This window comes from Populus alba, chromosome 9 (genome assembly GCF_005239225.2).
Source record: "Populus alba chromosome 9, ASM523922v2, whole genome shotgun sequence".
Classification (NCBI taxonomy): Eukaryota; Viridiplantae; Streptophyta; class Magnoliopsida; order Malpighiales; family Salicaceae; genus Populus; species Populus alba.
The window spans coordinates 1619783-1632399 of record NC_133292.1 but is presented as its reverse complement, the minus strand read 5'-3'; the positions used below and the strand labels follow the sequence as shown (position 1 = coordinate 1632399).

Sequence of the window (12617 nt, the reverse complement as noted above, 5' to 3'; positions counted from 1 at the left end):
GTCTATTTTCACGGGCATACTGTCATTTTTAAATTCAAAAAAGAACTTCAATAAGCCTCCATGCTATCTTGAAATTAGTTTATTTTTATAGATAACCTATCCATTTTTAAATTTAAAAAATGGTCTATTTTTACAGGTGATCTGTCCTTTTTAAAATTCAAACACTAGTCTATTTTTCATAGGCAACCTTCTCATTCAAAAACTAGTCTATTTTCATAGGTAACCTGTTCATTTTAAATCCAAAAATTGGTCTATTTTTATGAGTGACCTACTCATCCAAACATTGATCTATTTTTACGGGTGACCTATCCTTTAACAAGAACTATGATCAAACTATTTATAGCTCGGTTATTTTGAAATATCAAATTGGTCATTCCTTTTTACCAGAACCAGGATGTTACTTTCAGTTGGGTTAACTTGAGATCCCATTTAGTGATTCATTTTAACCATTACAAAAATGTTACTTTCAATTGGATTAACCTGAAATCTCAATTTAGAGACCCTTTTTAACCATAACCTTGATCTTTGTGTTTAGCTTGGTCAATCTAAGATCCCATCTAGCAATCCTCTTTAATCAAAATCAAAATGTTGTCTTCGGTTGGATTAACCTGAAATTACAATCTAGACACCTCCTTTAGCCAGGACCTTGGTCTTTGTCTTTAACTTGGTCAACCTGAGATCCCATTTGACGGTCCCTTTAACTAGAACCAAAATATATATTACTTCCGTATCATGGGGTTTGAAAACTATATGCTTCTTGAAAATTCTTCCTGATGACAGGGTTGATCTTTTTTTTTTTCTTAAAAATTTCTTAATGGTACGGTTCTTCTCACTTTTCTTCTTGATTGCAGGGTTGAATTTCTTGGTGTTTCTTGATTACAAGGTTGACCAGAAATTTCCTGATCATGGCATTGGAAAATTGGCACTTTCTAATTATAGGGTTGACAATGGCAGGGTTAAATTGATATTTCTTGACCGCGGGGTTTGAACTTAGCACTTCTTGATTACAATGTTGACCTATAATAACAAATTTTAACCTTTTCTTGTTAGATCGATAATCCTAAACCAGAGCTTAAAGTGCATAACATTATTCAAGTTTTGTAAGAGAGAATTCAAACCCAAGTCAACATATGACAAAATAAACACATTTTTCAACCTTCAAATTTGCACACACTAGTCGATATAAGTTATCATGTAAATTAGAGAAGAAGTTTCTTGACTTTTAAAGAAACATATTTTCACGTATTAGAATAGCACAACAATCTAAAAAGAAAAACAAAATAGATCAAATTTTTAGAAAATAATATAAATTATATTTTAAAATCTTATTTAATAATTTAAAATTTTTAAGTTAAGATGGTTTTTTGATATGATATCAGAATTTTAATAACTAAATAGTCACGAAGTTTGAGTCTGCACAATGTAAGGTGCTATGCAAGTTTCAAGAATAGCTTGTATTAAAGAATAATATAATTATATTTTATGATTTCATTTAATAGCTTATTTTTTTTAGATTAAGATGGTTCTTTGAATTTATTTTTTTTAAAAAAAAAAAAAAACTATGAATGATTTTCAGAAGGAAGATTATAAAAAGGACCATGATTTGAAAAGACAAACAAAAAGCATGTAACCAAAGCTAACAAATTACTTACCAAATATGATGTATGTTTCTTTGGTTCCCTTTTCTTGTGTGAAAGACCAAATGAAACTCAAACACCAGATCCTTTTAAAGATTCTTCGAGACAAACAATTTGTGTAGCTCCAGGTCTGTTTTGTGTTTTTTTCTTGTGATATCCTACTTTCAGAAACTTATCCCTCGAATTTCTATAGGATGGCCCATGTTTTCTATAGCTATATCTTGATACTTCGCAGCCGTGGGGCTTTGAGTGAAGCTCCTGGTACGCTTATTCGTTCTTTTTTGAGTGACAAGTACTCCTGCGTTAGTTTCCCATGTAAGAGCATCCAACCAGACAAGGTAGGGTTCTTAAGGAGTTGCATCTAGCAAGCTTCTCCCTTTTCATATGCCTGTCTCCTGATATGTGCTGGCTATCCAGTATATCTTTGAAGGAATCAGGGCATTTCCAGAGGGTGCTGTTGTTGATAAATACGATAGTTTTTTCTTCATTAACCTTGGCAGTTCTAAGACTTTCAAACATGTTTAAATAATCAACCAGCTTACATTGGCTCTACACACCACATGTAATTTGAAGACCTCACGCAGTTCTTGGGCTGTCATCTGGTCAAGCAACATGGTACTCTTTTGACATGAAGATTCAATCACCTCTACGTTAATAATTCTTAAATAACTTCATCTAAATTTTTTGTTAAGAACTATATATGTTAATAACTCATATATGTTTAGAAATAAAATTAATTATATTAAAGATATATAAATCTATTAGAGAATTACACTATTATATAAGATCGGACTAGGCCACTAACTTAAATTTTAATTAGTTTTCTTATGCTGAACAATTGTTTTGATATTTATCATCTACTTCTTCAAGAGATTATAAAATAAATATGAATAAGAATAAAAAATTGACGTATTCTTGGTAGTCAGTAAAGTATCCATGATGAAAAGTATAATAAATTTCAAGAATTAACGTATCATTTATATACCTTAATTTGTATGTCATGCTTCCTAGCTTTTGAGTCAAAGGGGATCCAATCACCTCCACTTTCTTTTTTTCTTTCTTTCTTTTTCTAATAAAAAAGAACAAGAATTATGTCCACATATTCTACTTGCTAATGATGAAATATGAATTAAGCATTAATAAGTAGATACAGCGAGATGATTTTGTAGTGATAAGTTCTGATTATTTTTGTGTTTTAAAAATGCATTTGAAAAAAATTGAATTTTTTTTTTATTTTTTTTTGTTACTTCAAATTAATATGTTTTTTGATGTTTTTAGATGATTTTAATACGCTGATATAAAAATAATTTTTTAAAAATAAAAAAAATATTATTTTAATATATTTTTAAATAAAATATATTTTAAAAAATAACTATAATTATCCATCTCCAAACAAGTTTTGTAGAGCAATAGAACGGTCGATTCTGTTTTGTCATAAATGGTCCACATTATTTTTCTTGTTTTCATATATTTTTCACAATGATTATTAAACTTATTTGACCAAGTTTGACGAGGATGGTAGGACCTGACAATTCTGGTGCTGGCCGGTCTAGTCAATTAAATTTCCGCATCATTGGATCATGTTGATTTGAAATCTGTTCTTCCTGATTGTATTGGCCATCTCTAAACACTTTATATGGAAAAAAGAAGTCATACTGAATAGTTGATGGCTTGGCTGTTCATTGATGGAATATTAATGGTATGGTTGATTTTGCACTGTCATTTGCAGTCCAAGAAAGCCAATCATTTCTTGATATGATAGCTTTCTAATAACGAAGCATGCATGCCACGTACAGCAACTCTTGTTAAATATCCAACACAAATTCAAAATACAAACACTAAAGAATCGAAGAAAGAAAAATCCACTTCAACGGGATCTGCAAGCACTCACAAAAAGAGTAAGGCTGCCATGTTTTCTTTTTTGGAGAACAAGTAGTGTGCGTGTGGGAAAGATATGAAAACTAGAAAATTTAAGGAGTCTATATTGCCAATAGATACTGGAAATCGAAGTCATATGGTATCTTCTCAACAGTAATGCAGGGTATTTTGCCACTGTTATGGCCCCTGAAGCAATCCACTATTGATTTCCTCAGTGTCCCAGATGTAGGTAAGTGATGACAAACCCATTCAACTAACGTGTCCGTGTCCATTGCAAAATCAAGCGTGTTTCGAAGCAGAAGATCAGGGAATGCTATCTTTTTTGTGCTAGTAACCACTACTGAAGCCTGCAGATACTCTAACTTTGATTTCTCCAACTCAGCTATGACACCTTCAGCTGTATACACTCTTACCTGAATGTTGACATGTATTACAAGTTCGGGTTCTGATCATGCATGGAGGCAGGGGAATTTTAAATACTTGATGGATTCAAAGACTAATAATGTCTGTGATGGAAAATATTTCACTTTCTGTAGCAGTTCTATGGTATATTAGGAATTTATTCAACTTACAGCAGGAGATGAACGAGTTCCACAACAAAGAGCAAATGTGATATTAGGATCCATCGATTCCAGTCCATAAAGTTTACGAACAACAGCTTCTTTATCGTCCTTTTCTTTCTTTTGATTAACCTGTGGGGAGATCATTTACACCAGGAAAGCATGCCAGTATGATATAAAAAGTTAATCTTGTAGACCATGGCAGGGGGCATCAGTGTAATGTACCTCGTTTGAAGATGCTGGCTTCCTCAAAATATAATGCTCTATTGCTTGAGCATTGATGGTGTTGCCTCCTATGTTGAGTGTTGCCTGAATCCAGTTATTTAAAATTGTTTAAATTTTAGGTTAGCATTCTTGAGATTCTCTTTCTTTGTCCAGAACTTGGTAAAGAGTTTTATGCAATTACTTTGATTTTCTAACTTACAAAAGCATGTGTTTTACTGGGAAATCCAATCAAGGAACTTGACTAGTCATGGAAGAAGTTGTAAATGTACCTTACCTTGTTAATCAATGTGAACAATTTTTCTGGTGTAGAAGGCACTCCGTACTGAATAAATCCCTGTAATGTTTGTATAAATAGATACAACATCAAGATTTTGAACAGAAGCGAGCAAAAGAACGTGTAAAAGCTATCCTGATGTGTACTCAGTAGCTTGCTCCTGCATCAGACCAGCAGCTACATGTGTACGACATCTTCTGCAGTTGCTGATCTGATGAAATTGCACAACTACTTGTCCATCAGGTTAGCCAAAATGATCAGATAAGAAAATAAGTTAAGTATAAAAAAGCTTCATAGTATACATGCATGATACAGGCATTGTACATGTTGATCCAGAATGCTAGTTTCTGGTGGTAGGTCAGGAATCTCAAGTCCACAGTCTGGAGATTGTTCATTAACACCCTGTAGTCACAAGCAGAGGAAAGTGGAGCTTAGTGAGTCACCAAAACATGAATGCTCCTATTTCTGAATCCATGAAATAGAAGTCGAGGTAGATCAGAATCAGTAAATGTTCAAAAGAGATGCATCTTGTGGATGTTTAGCAACATACCTTAACTTTTTCAAGAGAGGAATAGAGCTAGAATGTGAAATCCATTTGGGGTCCATGGAGCTTGATGTGAACATAACCAAGTTCTTATAAGGACCTATATCCCTAGGAATAGACTCTTCCACATTAAAGATACCATATGGATCCTGTTGTCTTGATTCCTTCTGTAACAGAAGGTTCGACTTTGAGTTCATGTTGTTCTCGGCCCTGAAACTTCTTGATATCATAGAAGAGTTCAAAGATCTGGAAATGGGTCCTGATTTCTCCAGCTCCATTGCTCTTGATGTCCTCAGTAACCTGACATATATGAAGTTCAAACACTTCATGATGTTCTCAGACAGCCTGTTGGGTTGCAGCTGTTGAATGTTGTCTTCTGATAGAATTGAATTAGATAGTGATTTCGATAAGAGGTCCAAGGGGACCTGCGCATTACGTTCTCTCGGCTGAAACAAAAATTCATCGGGACATACTTCCATTAGTATCCCTCATTGTCAACATATAACAGTTAACAAATCTAGAACAACGACACCAAGCTAAAGAAAACATTGAAAAAAAAACTAGTCGAAGCACAATCAAATAATACAATAGAAATCAAGGGCTACCTTGGGGGAGGGATGTCTAGGATCTCGCAAAGGTGAAGGTGCCTTCAGTATCCCACTTTTTTTTGGAACCCTGTCTTGAAATTTAACCTCCTCATGGAAGTGGTTTTCTTTCTGATCAGAAAATACTCTCGAGGCTCCTATTTTCTCATTTGGATTGAAGTCATTAAGATTATAGTCACCCTTAATTGCTTTACTTATAAAATGTAATGCCTTGGTCTCAAATCCCATTTTATCTTGAACGCCTTTTATGATGAAGGGGCTTGGACAAGCTGTGTAGGACATATGGCCCTGGAGGTTGCTTCGATTTCCAGCAGGTTGCAGCTGTTTTGATTTTGCATCCTTAGGGATTGTCTCTTCGTGTTTCAGACCCCGTTGAAGTTGGCTTAATTGACCTTCCAATCGAGCTATCTCACCCTCAACCATGACCAACTCTGTTAAGAGCTCTTTCATCTGCATAGCCTTCCACATGATTAGTATTCAACCACATAATTTTTTTCTCATTTTGTTTTTTCATAAAGAGGCATATCATTCTTTTACTAGTAAAATTGCTGTTAGAATTCAACTTCTTGCTGCAAAAAGTCTCCTTTTCTGGAAGATTGCAGCTGATATCCGCAGTGATATTTAGCATCATAGACGTAGATGGATTCTGCATCTAAATTTAGATTTTCTTTGATGTTATTATAGTAGTTTTTTCACATAATTATTAAATAAAATTTAGACTTTAATACCTAAGTCAGCTACTATTACAGAACATTATCTGTATGAATAATATGTTTATATGTAGATGGTCGTTCTTAAATACTAAAAAGTTGGTATTGCAACTGTTTAGTGGGCCAAAAGCAACATCACCAGTAAACTAATCATTTCTTTTTCCTGTAGTCTGGTGTGGTTTTCTGTGTTTTATCCTAACAACATATTTGAATTATTTGGTTACTTGCAATTTATAACTTTTCTTAAACAAAACTTTCCAAACTGCAGTAGCTAGCATATTCACAATAACACACAAACATTTCTTACTAAAAGTCCACAGTGAAAAACTAAATATTCCAACTTAATTTATGTATTTTAATCCATTCACCACCCTCTAGTGATCCCTTGATTTGCTTGAAGAAACAATGGTGTTTCGACAGGAAGAATTGCTTGGCATTATCTTAATGACTTGTCATCAGATTCTAGCACTGATGGCTCCATTGAGAGGCCATATTAAATGATGAGGAGAGTTATCTATATCAAATGGACTTCCCGGTGAAAGGAATATATGAAAAGAGAAGAAAGCATTACCTTAGGAGGAAGGAAGTCTGGGAGAGGGATCCCAGAACCATCATCCTTTTTATGCATACGATCCAAAATCTCATGCACATTTTCTTCTTGTTTCAGCATTTTCTGAAGCATGGAAATCTATAATGCGGAATATATTCATAATTAAGTATCAGAAAATTATAGAAAAGTAAAGCTAAGTTGTAGTTAAATGTATAATGATGTAGGGTTATATGGAAGTGAGATTAATTCATTCATTTTCCAATGATTTTCTAAAGAACTGACAAATAAGATCTTGGAAACTCTGTCATCTTGTAAGAGTCTACATCGTACTCTCTGCAAGATTGTCCAAATGATATAGCTAGGAATTAGGCTCAGTAGGATATATAATGAGGCATGGTTTCATCTGTTGCTCCCATGTATATTTATTAGAGAAGAGTAAAGAACATGCAGCATATATGGAGGGGAGGGTGTTTGATGCCTACGGGCTACAGAAAATTGCCAGTGTGCTGTCATTTTTTCTAGTTTTTTTTTTCTTTTTACCTTTTATTCTCTCAATAATAAGGTTTTCTTGAACTTAAAGTGAGATCGAATAGTAAAATTTTGCAACACGTTTCTAGTCACAGCATGAACATTAACGTTTTTAACCACGCGCACTGGGGAGATGAATCTAATCTCCATGTGCAAAAATTGACCCTAAATATACCGTATGATCAGGACACAAAATCGAATTTTTCCTATTCGATATTAGATTATTTTGGAGAAAGATGAACATTCTATATACACAAACACACACACGTTTGTGCCGGAAAACGGGGTAAGAATTTCTCTTCCATATATTTTTCTAAAAAAAAATAATTTGGAGATATAGTTTTCTTGTTGTTTCAAGATGAACCAGAAAGACCTTCTAATTTCTATTTTCTTATAACATTATATTAGCAGACCTTTATTATAAATTATTGGAAATGAATTGTAGAGACAAAAAGAAAACAACGTAAAATAGTTTTAATTTCTTGATCAAAATAATAGTAATAAACAGATAAATTAATGTAGAAATAAGCCTGAAACTAACAATCACATAGTAAGAAAACACTAATATGCATATGATATGAATAGTTTTCCTTCAGAAATACTTGAGAAAATGCATGTAAGCATAACTATATATATACCTCTCTTTCCAGAGCCTCCCTTTTTTGCTGCCCACTGATTTTCTTTCTTCTCTGTAAATTAGTAGTTATTACGAAGTAATTATATATCAAAAGACACAAGAAATTAAATATAGGCGGGGTAGATAAATTAAGGAGCTAGCCCATATATCTATATGTACCCTTTTGAGACAATATTGCAATAAAATGATGAAGAACCTAAACTTACAATATCTAGTGGCACGTCGCCCTGGCTGGCCATAAACGATGTATTCCTACAGTACTGTAGCTTCAACCTGCTGCCGCCTCAAGCTGTTCTTTAAGAGAGACATTAAAAACAACAAGGAAGGGTGAGGACTTTTATGAGGGAGATGATACAGAATATTGAAGAAAGATCCAAGAATTATCTTAGAACCAAAGCAAGATATCTGGCTGGTTGTTGTAGCTGCTTGTCTGTTGAAATTTGATTTGAAGAATGAGAGAAGGTAAAAAAAGAAACAAAAAAGAAGAGGAGAGGGTATACGTTATAGGTTGAGAAGATGAGAAAGAGCTTTCATGGTGATAGCTAGGAAGGAAGGAGGATGTTGGTTAAGGCAAGCTTGTAGCAACTGTCTCAATTTTGTACATGAATTTGTTTGTGGGACACGATCATGCAAGATTGCAAGGAAACACAGAAGTAGTGGGTTGCCTGGTGTTTGCGTAGCTTGCACTTGTGGTTTTTCAAAGGGTTTGCGGTTATACCTTCTAATTTTCTTTTTTAAGGCTTCGGGTGGAGGAAAAAGCAAGGAAATGTATCATTTATTCATGGGTTATATTAGGCTGACTTGTAAGATAACACTACTACTCTCCTATGTAATCATGATATAATTAATACTTTGAATAGTTTATTCTTATTCTATAATTAATATTTTGGGTTAATCTTTATTTTTTTTCCCTAAGATTGGTTTTGTTAGTTGCTAGGTACGTACATAATGAATATTTTTGCACTTTAATTATCTCTCCCTTTTATTGACTTTTCTAAGGTATTTAATATCCTGTAGTTTATCTGTATTTATTGGCTAGGTACATGATGAATATATAGGTTTGTTAAAATTTCTCCTTATTATTATTATCCTAACCAACCCTTCTAAACCCTCTAGATGTGATTCTGTGCCCTGAACCCTTGTCCCGCACATTTTTACGTACAAATAAAAAAATCATAAAAAAATACGATTATTAATTTTAAATCTAAACTATTTTTTACATTAATGTTATTATAAAACAATTTTGATTTCTTAATTATGGACTTTATAATACTTAACAAAAGATATTAAGTTTTTTTTTTCTAAGATGATATCAATTTTTCTAAAACTATTTTTTTAATTGAAATTTTTTGATAATTCAAGAATATAAGGCCAAAAATAGTTTAGTTCTAACATTAAAAAGTACCTATATAGTTGGATGGTATTTTCTAGACTTTTTCCTTTTTTTGTTTTACTAAAAATTAAAATGCACTAGGTCTGGGTGTGCGCTTTATATTGCTAGTCTGATCAAAACCCAACAATTGCATTAAAAAAAGAAGTGTCATTGTTTTTTATGCATGTGATAAATTATTTAAAATGAAAATTAAAAACTTTCCCAATGTATCTAACAGAATTAATCAACTATTATACATGTTAGTAAATGAAAAAAAAAACGGTGCAACTTGTTTGACATAATGAGCTAAAAGCAGACCGACCGCCTTGTTCAAATGAAAATCTAGTTAAAAAAATTAACATTGCTACTATTTTAACCCATACTTAACCCTAGCTTAAATGTGAAATAAGAAATAATCAAAAGATTATATCATAAATAAATCTATAGAGTAGTGGTGGAGGCGGGGGCTGGCAGGGGCCCTAGCTCCTGCAAGGAAAATTTTCACAGCCCCTCCCTTATATAAAATAACTAAAAATTCAATATTTTTAAAATAATTCTTTTAATTCCCCCCCCCCTCTTATTTTTTTTTCCTTACTCCACCCCTGTTATGGAGTGAAATGAAAAGATGTAGACATACAATATTGACTCGTGTTAACTCAAGAAATCAACAGCTTGGACAATGGACACGGTTACATTGAGTTAACTTGATTGTACAATCTTCCTCTTTCTTTATCCTTTCCTTGTTCTCTCGTGGTTGAGCCTTGATAGGGTCTTAACTAACCTCGAGTTCAATTAAAAAATAGAGATGAGAGTTAAGAGATAAATAACTGTTGAAGAATAAAATTTTAATGCTGAAGGATGAAACTAAAAAAATATTAGCTTAAAAAAAACAAACAAAAAAAAAAACCAAGGAAACGCGGGCAAACCTCGTAGACTGGGTTAATAATCCAAACTCGCAACTTATGAAATTCTAGACTCGCATTCAATAAAGAAGTCCAATTCCCAACTAATTTAATATTAGAAAATGAAATTATAAAAAGAATCTAATTTTAAAAAAAAATATTGCCAAAGCAAAATAAATTGCAACAAAAAAAAATGAGGACCAAAGTACATATGGAAAAACATTATGATATTGTTAAAAAAACCTCAATTCTAAAAATCATCTAAAACAAAACGAATAGAAATTAAAACAACGAAGACAAAATATATCTGACAAAAAATCAAAGGAGGATGAAACTAAAAAATAAATAAATATTGAAGGATAAAATCAAAATTGAATTAATACATTAGCTTAAAAAGAGTAGGGGTGAGCAAAACAAACCCGCATGAATCTTCTGAACTCAAGTTAATGCCTCAAAATCTTAACTCGTAAATTCAAGATTCTAGTTCAATTAAAAAGTTTAATTTCCAACTAATTTAGTATTGAATGATGAGATATTAAAAAAAAAATTAAAGAATGTGCCAATGCAAACACAAAATTGTTAAAAAAAAATGAGGATTAAATCACATAGGAGAAAAATTGAAGGGGGGTGGAAACATAAAAAAAAATCATGTAAAAGAAATAAAAAAATCAAAATAATAAGGACTAAATTTGATAGATAAAAAATTAAAGGTAAATGAAATTAAAAAAAAAATCAATTATATAAACCATTTCAAATATAAAAATATTAATTAAAAGAACAAGGGTAAAATCTGAAGGAAAAGGAAAATTTAAGGGATGATTTAAAGTTTTGAAGTGCCACGTGCGGAAACTAAGGTGGACAGAGGAAAAAGGCAAAAAAAAAAAAAAAAAAAGAGCCAGCAGATGCCAAATCAGAGGTTAGAATGTTGCATGTGCTGCTGCGGAAGGGAGGGGCTGCCTAGACAAACCTACCATACCAAGGAAGCTCGTCGTTTACCTTCGTATGCCACCAGACGTGTCGCTCAAAGGCGATAGAGTCCCTGACACGCTGGCGCATGCTTTCTTTGCATGTGTCATTGGATTTTATTTTTAATTTTTTTTATTTATTAAAAAATCAAATCGCTTCTAAGAAAACATATATACAAAAAAAACCATTGGGTGACAATTTACCATTTTAAAAAAACAAATGATATAAGCGCCAGTTTACTATGCAAATAAGAATAAAAAGATAAAAGCAACCCTAGATGGCAGTTTAATGTTTTTTTAAGGGTAATTAAGTAACTTTATTATATTAAAAAAGTAAAAAGATTTAATTGTTCCTAATTAATTTTATAATGATTAATGTACCATGTGTTAAAACTTTAGCACTCTCAAAAGCAAGTTCATTAATTGTTTTTTTTTTAAAGAACATCAATTATACTATAGCAGTTAATAAATTAGTTTTTATATAAGTATATCAAAATGAATAAAAAAAAATATTAATTTTAAATTAAAAAAAAAAATCAAATTTTACCCAACTCTTCAGAACACGATAGCAAACAAAAGGTTAGTTGTTTTGTCATATCTCTGACGATGGTTATACTACACGGCTATATAAGTATTTATTGGCCGGTGGCGTAATCAACGAGTGGATATAGAAATTGAGCCTAACACTAATCTTTTTCTGGACGCTTTTAAGAAGACACCCTTTATATTTCTTTGGGTACCATGCTTGAAATTTGAATTCAGATTGAAGATCAAAAAATTAAATATATTTTGTTTATTAATTTCATGATTTATGAGATTAATTGAAATATATATAAACTGTTTCAGATATTAACATTAAAAAAATTATATTAAACACACTTAATCTTCAGACGAACCTTTGTGTACAGCAGTTTTTTGCCTGGTCTCATTGAAAAACTCTCCATTAATGGTGGTTTGCCATATAAGATTGTTATGATTTTTATTTTTTTTTAACCACCCTTCTCTCTACTTTTTATTTTTACAGTGTGTATATTTTGAGGGAAAGTAATTAAAATAAGTGTAAATGAAAAAAAAAGTTAATTTTCTTCATTTGGATGCTAAAAATTAATAATAGGAAAGGAAGGGGAAATAGGGAAAATTAAATCTGTGACTTTCCTTTTCGATGTACTGAAATTTGCTTTCTATATTGGGAGGAAATGGAAGAGATAAAAAAAAATTGACACAAATTTC

The 12617-nt window shown here is 32.1% G+C and overlaps 1 protein-coding gene across 1 annotated transcript; it reads right to left on the bottom strand.

The window, feature by feature from the left end:
• Positions 1-3421: 3421 nt before the first annotated feature.
• On the bottom strand, positions 3422-8766 carry LOC118034761 (uncharacterized). Its single transcript, XM_035040150.2, has 10 exons — positions 8355-8766; positions 8150-8200; positions 7005-7121; positions 5724-6173; positions 5125-5564; positions 4877-4976; positions 4575-4634; positions 4301-4384; positions 4088-4207; positions 3422-3928 (listed from the first exon to the last, which is right to left on the bottom strand). Exons 1-10 carry the CDS (start codon positions 8385-8387, stop codon positions 3617-3619), a joined length of 1767 nt encoding a protein of 588 aa, XP_034896041.1. The 5' UTR covers positions 8388-8766; the 3' UTR covers positions 3422-3616.
• Between the last annotated feature and the right edge of the window lie 3851 nt (positions 8767-12617).

Excerpts from the sequence above, each read along its gene's own strand:
- LOC118034761 (XM_035040150.2), bottom strand. The coding sequence starts at position 8,387 with ATGGCCAGCCAGGGCGACGTGCCACTAGATATT. Across the intron at positions 6,174-7,004 it reads CAGACTTCCTTCCTCCTAAG|ATGAAAGAGCTCTTAACAGA; the intron begins GTAATGCTTTCT and ends AAGGCTATGCAG. Across the intron at positions 3,929-4,087 it reads GAACTCGTTCATCTCCTGCT|GTAAGAGTGTATACAGCTGA; the intron begins GTAAGTTGAATA and ends GTCAACATTCAG.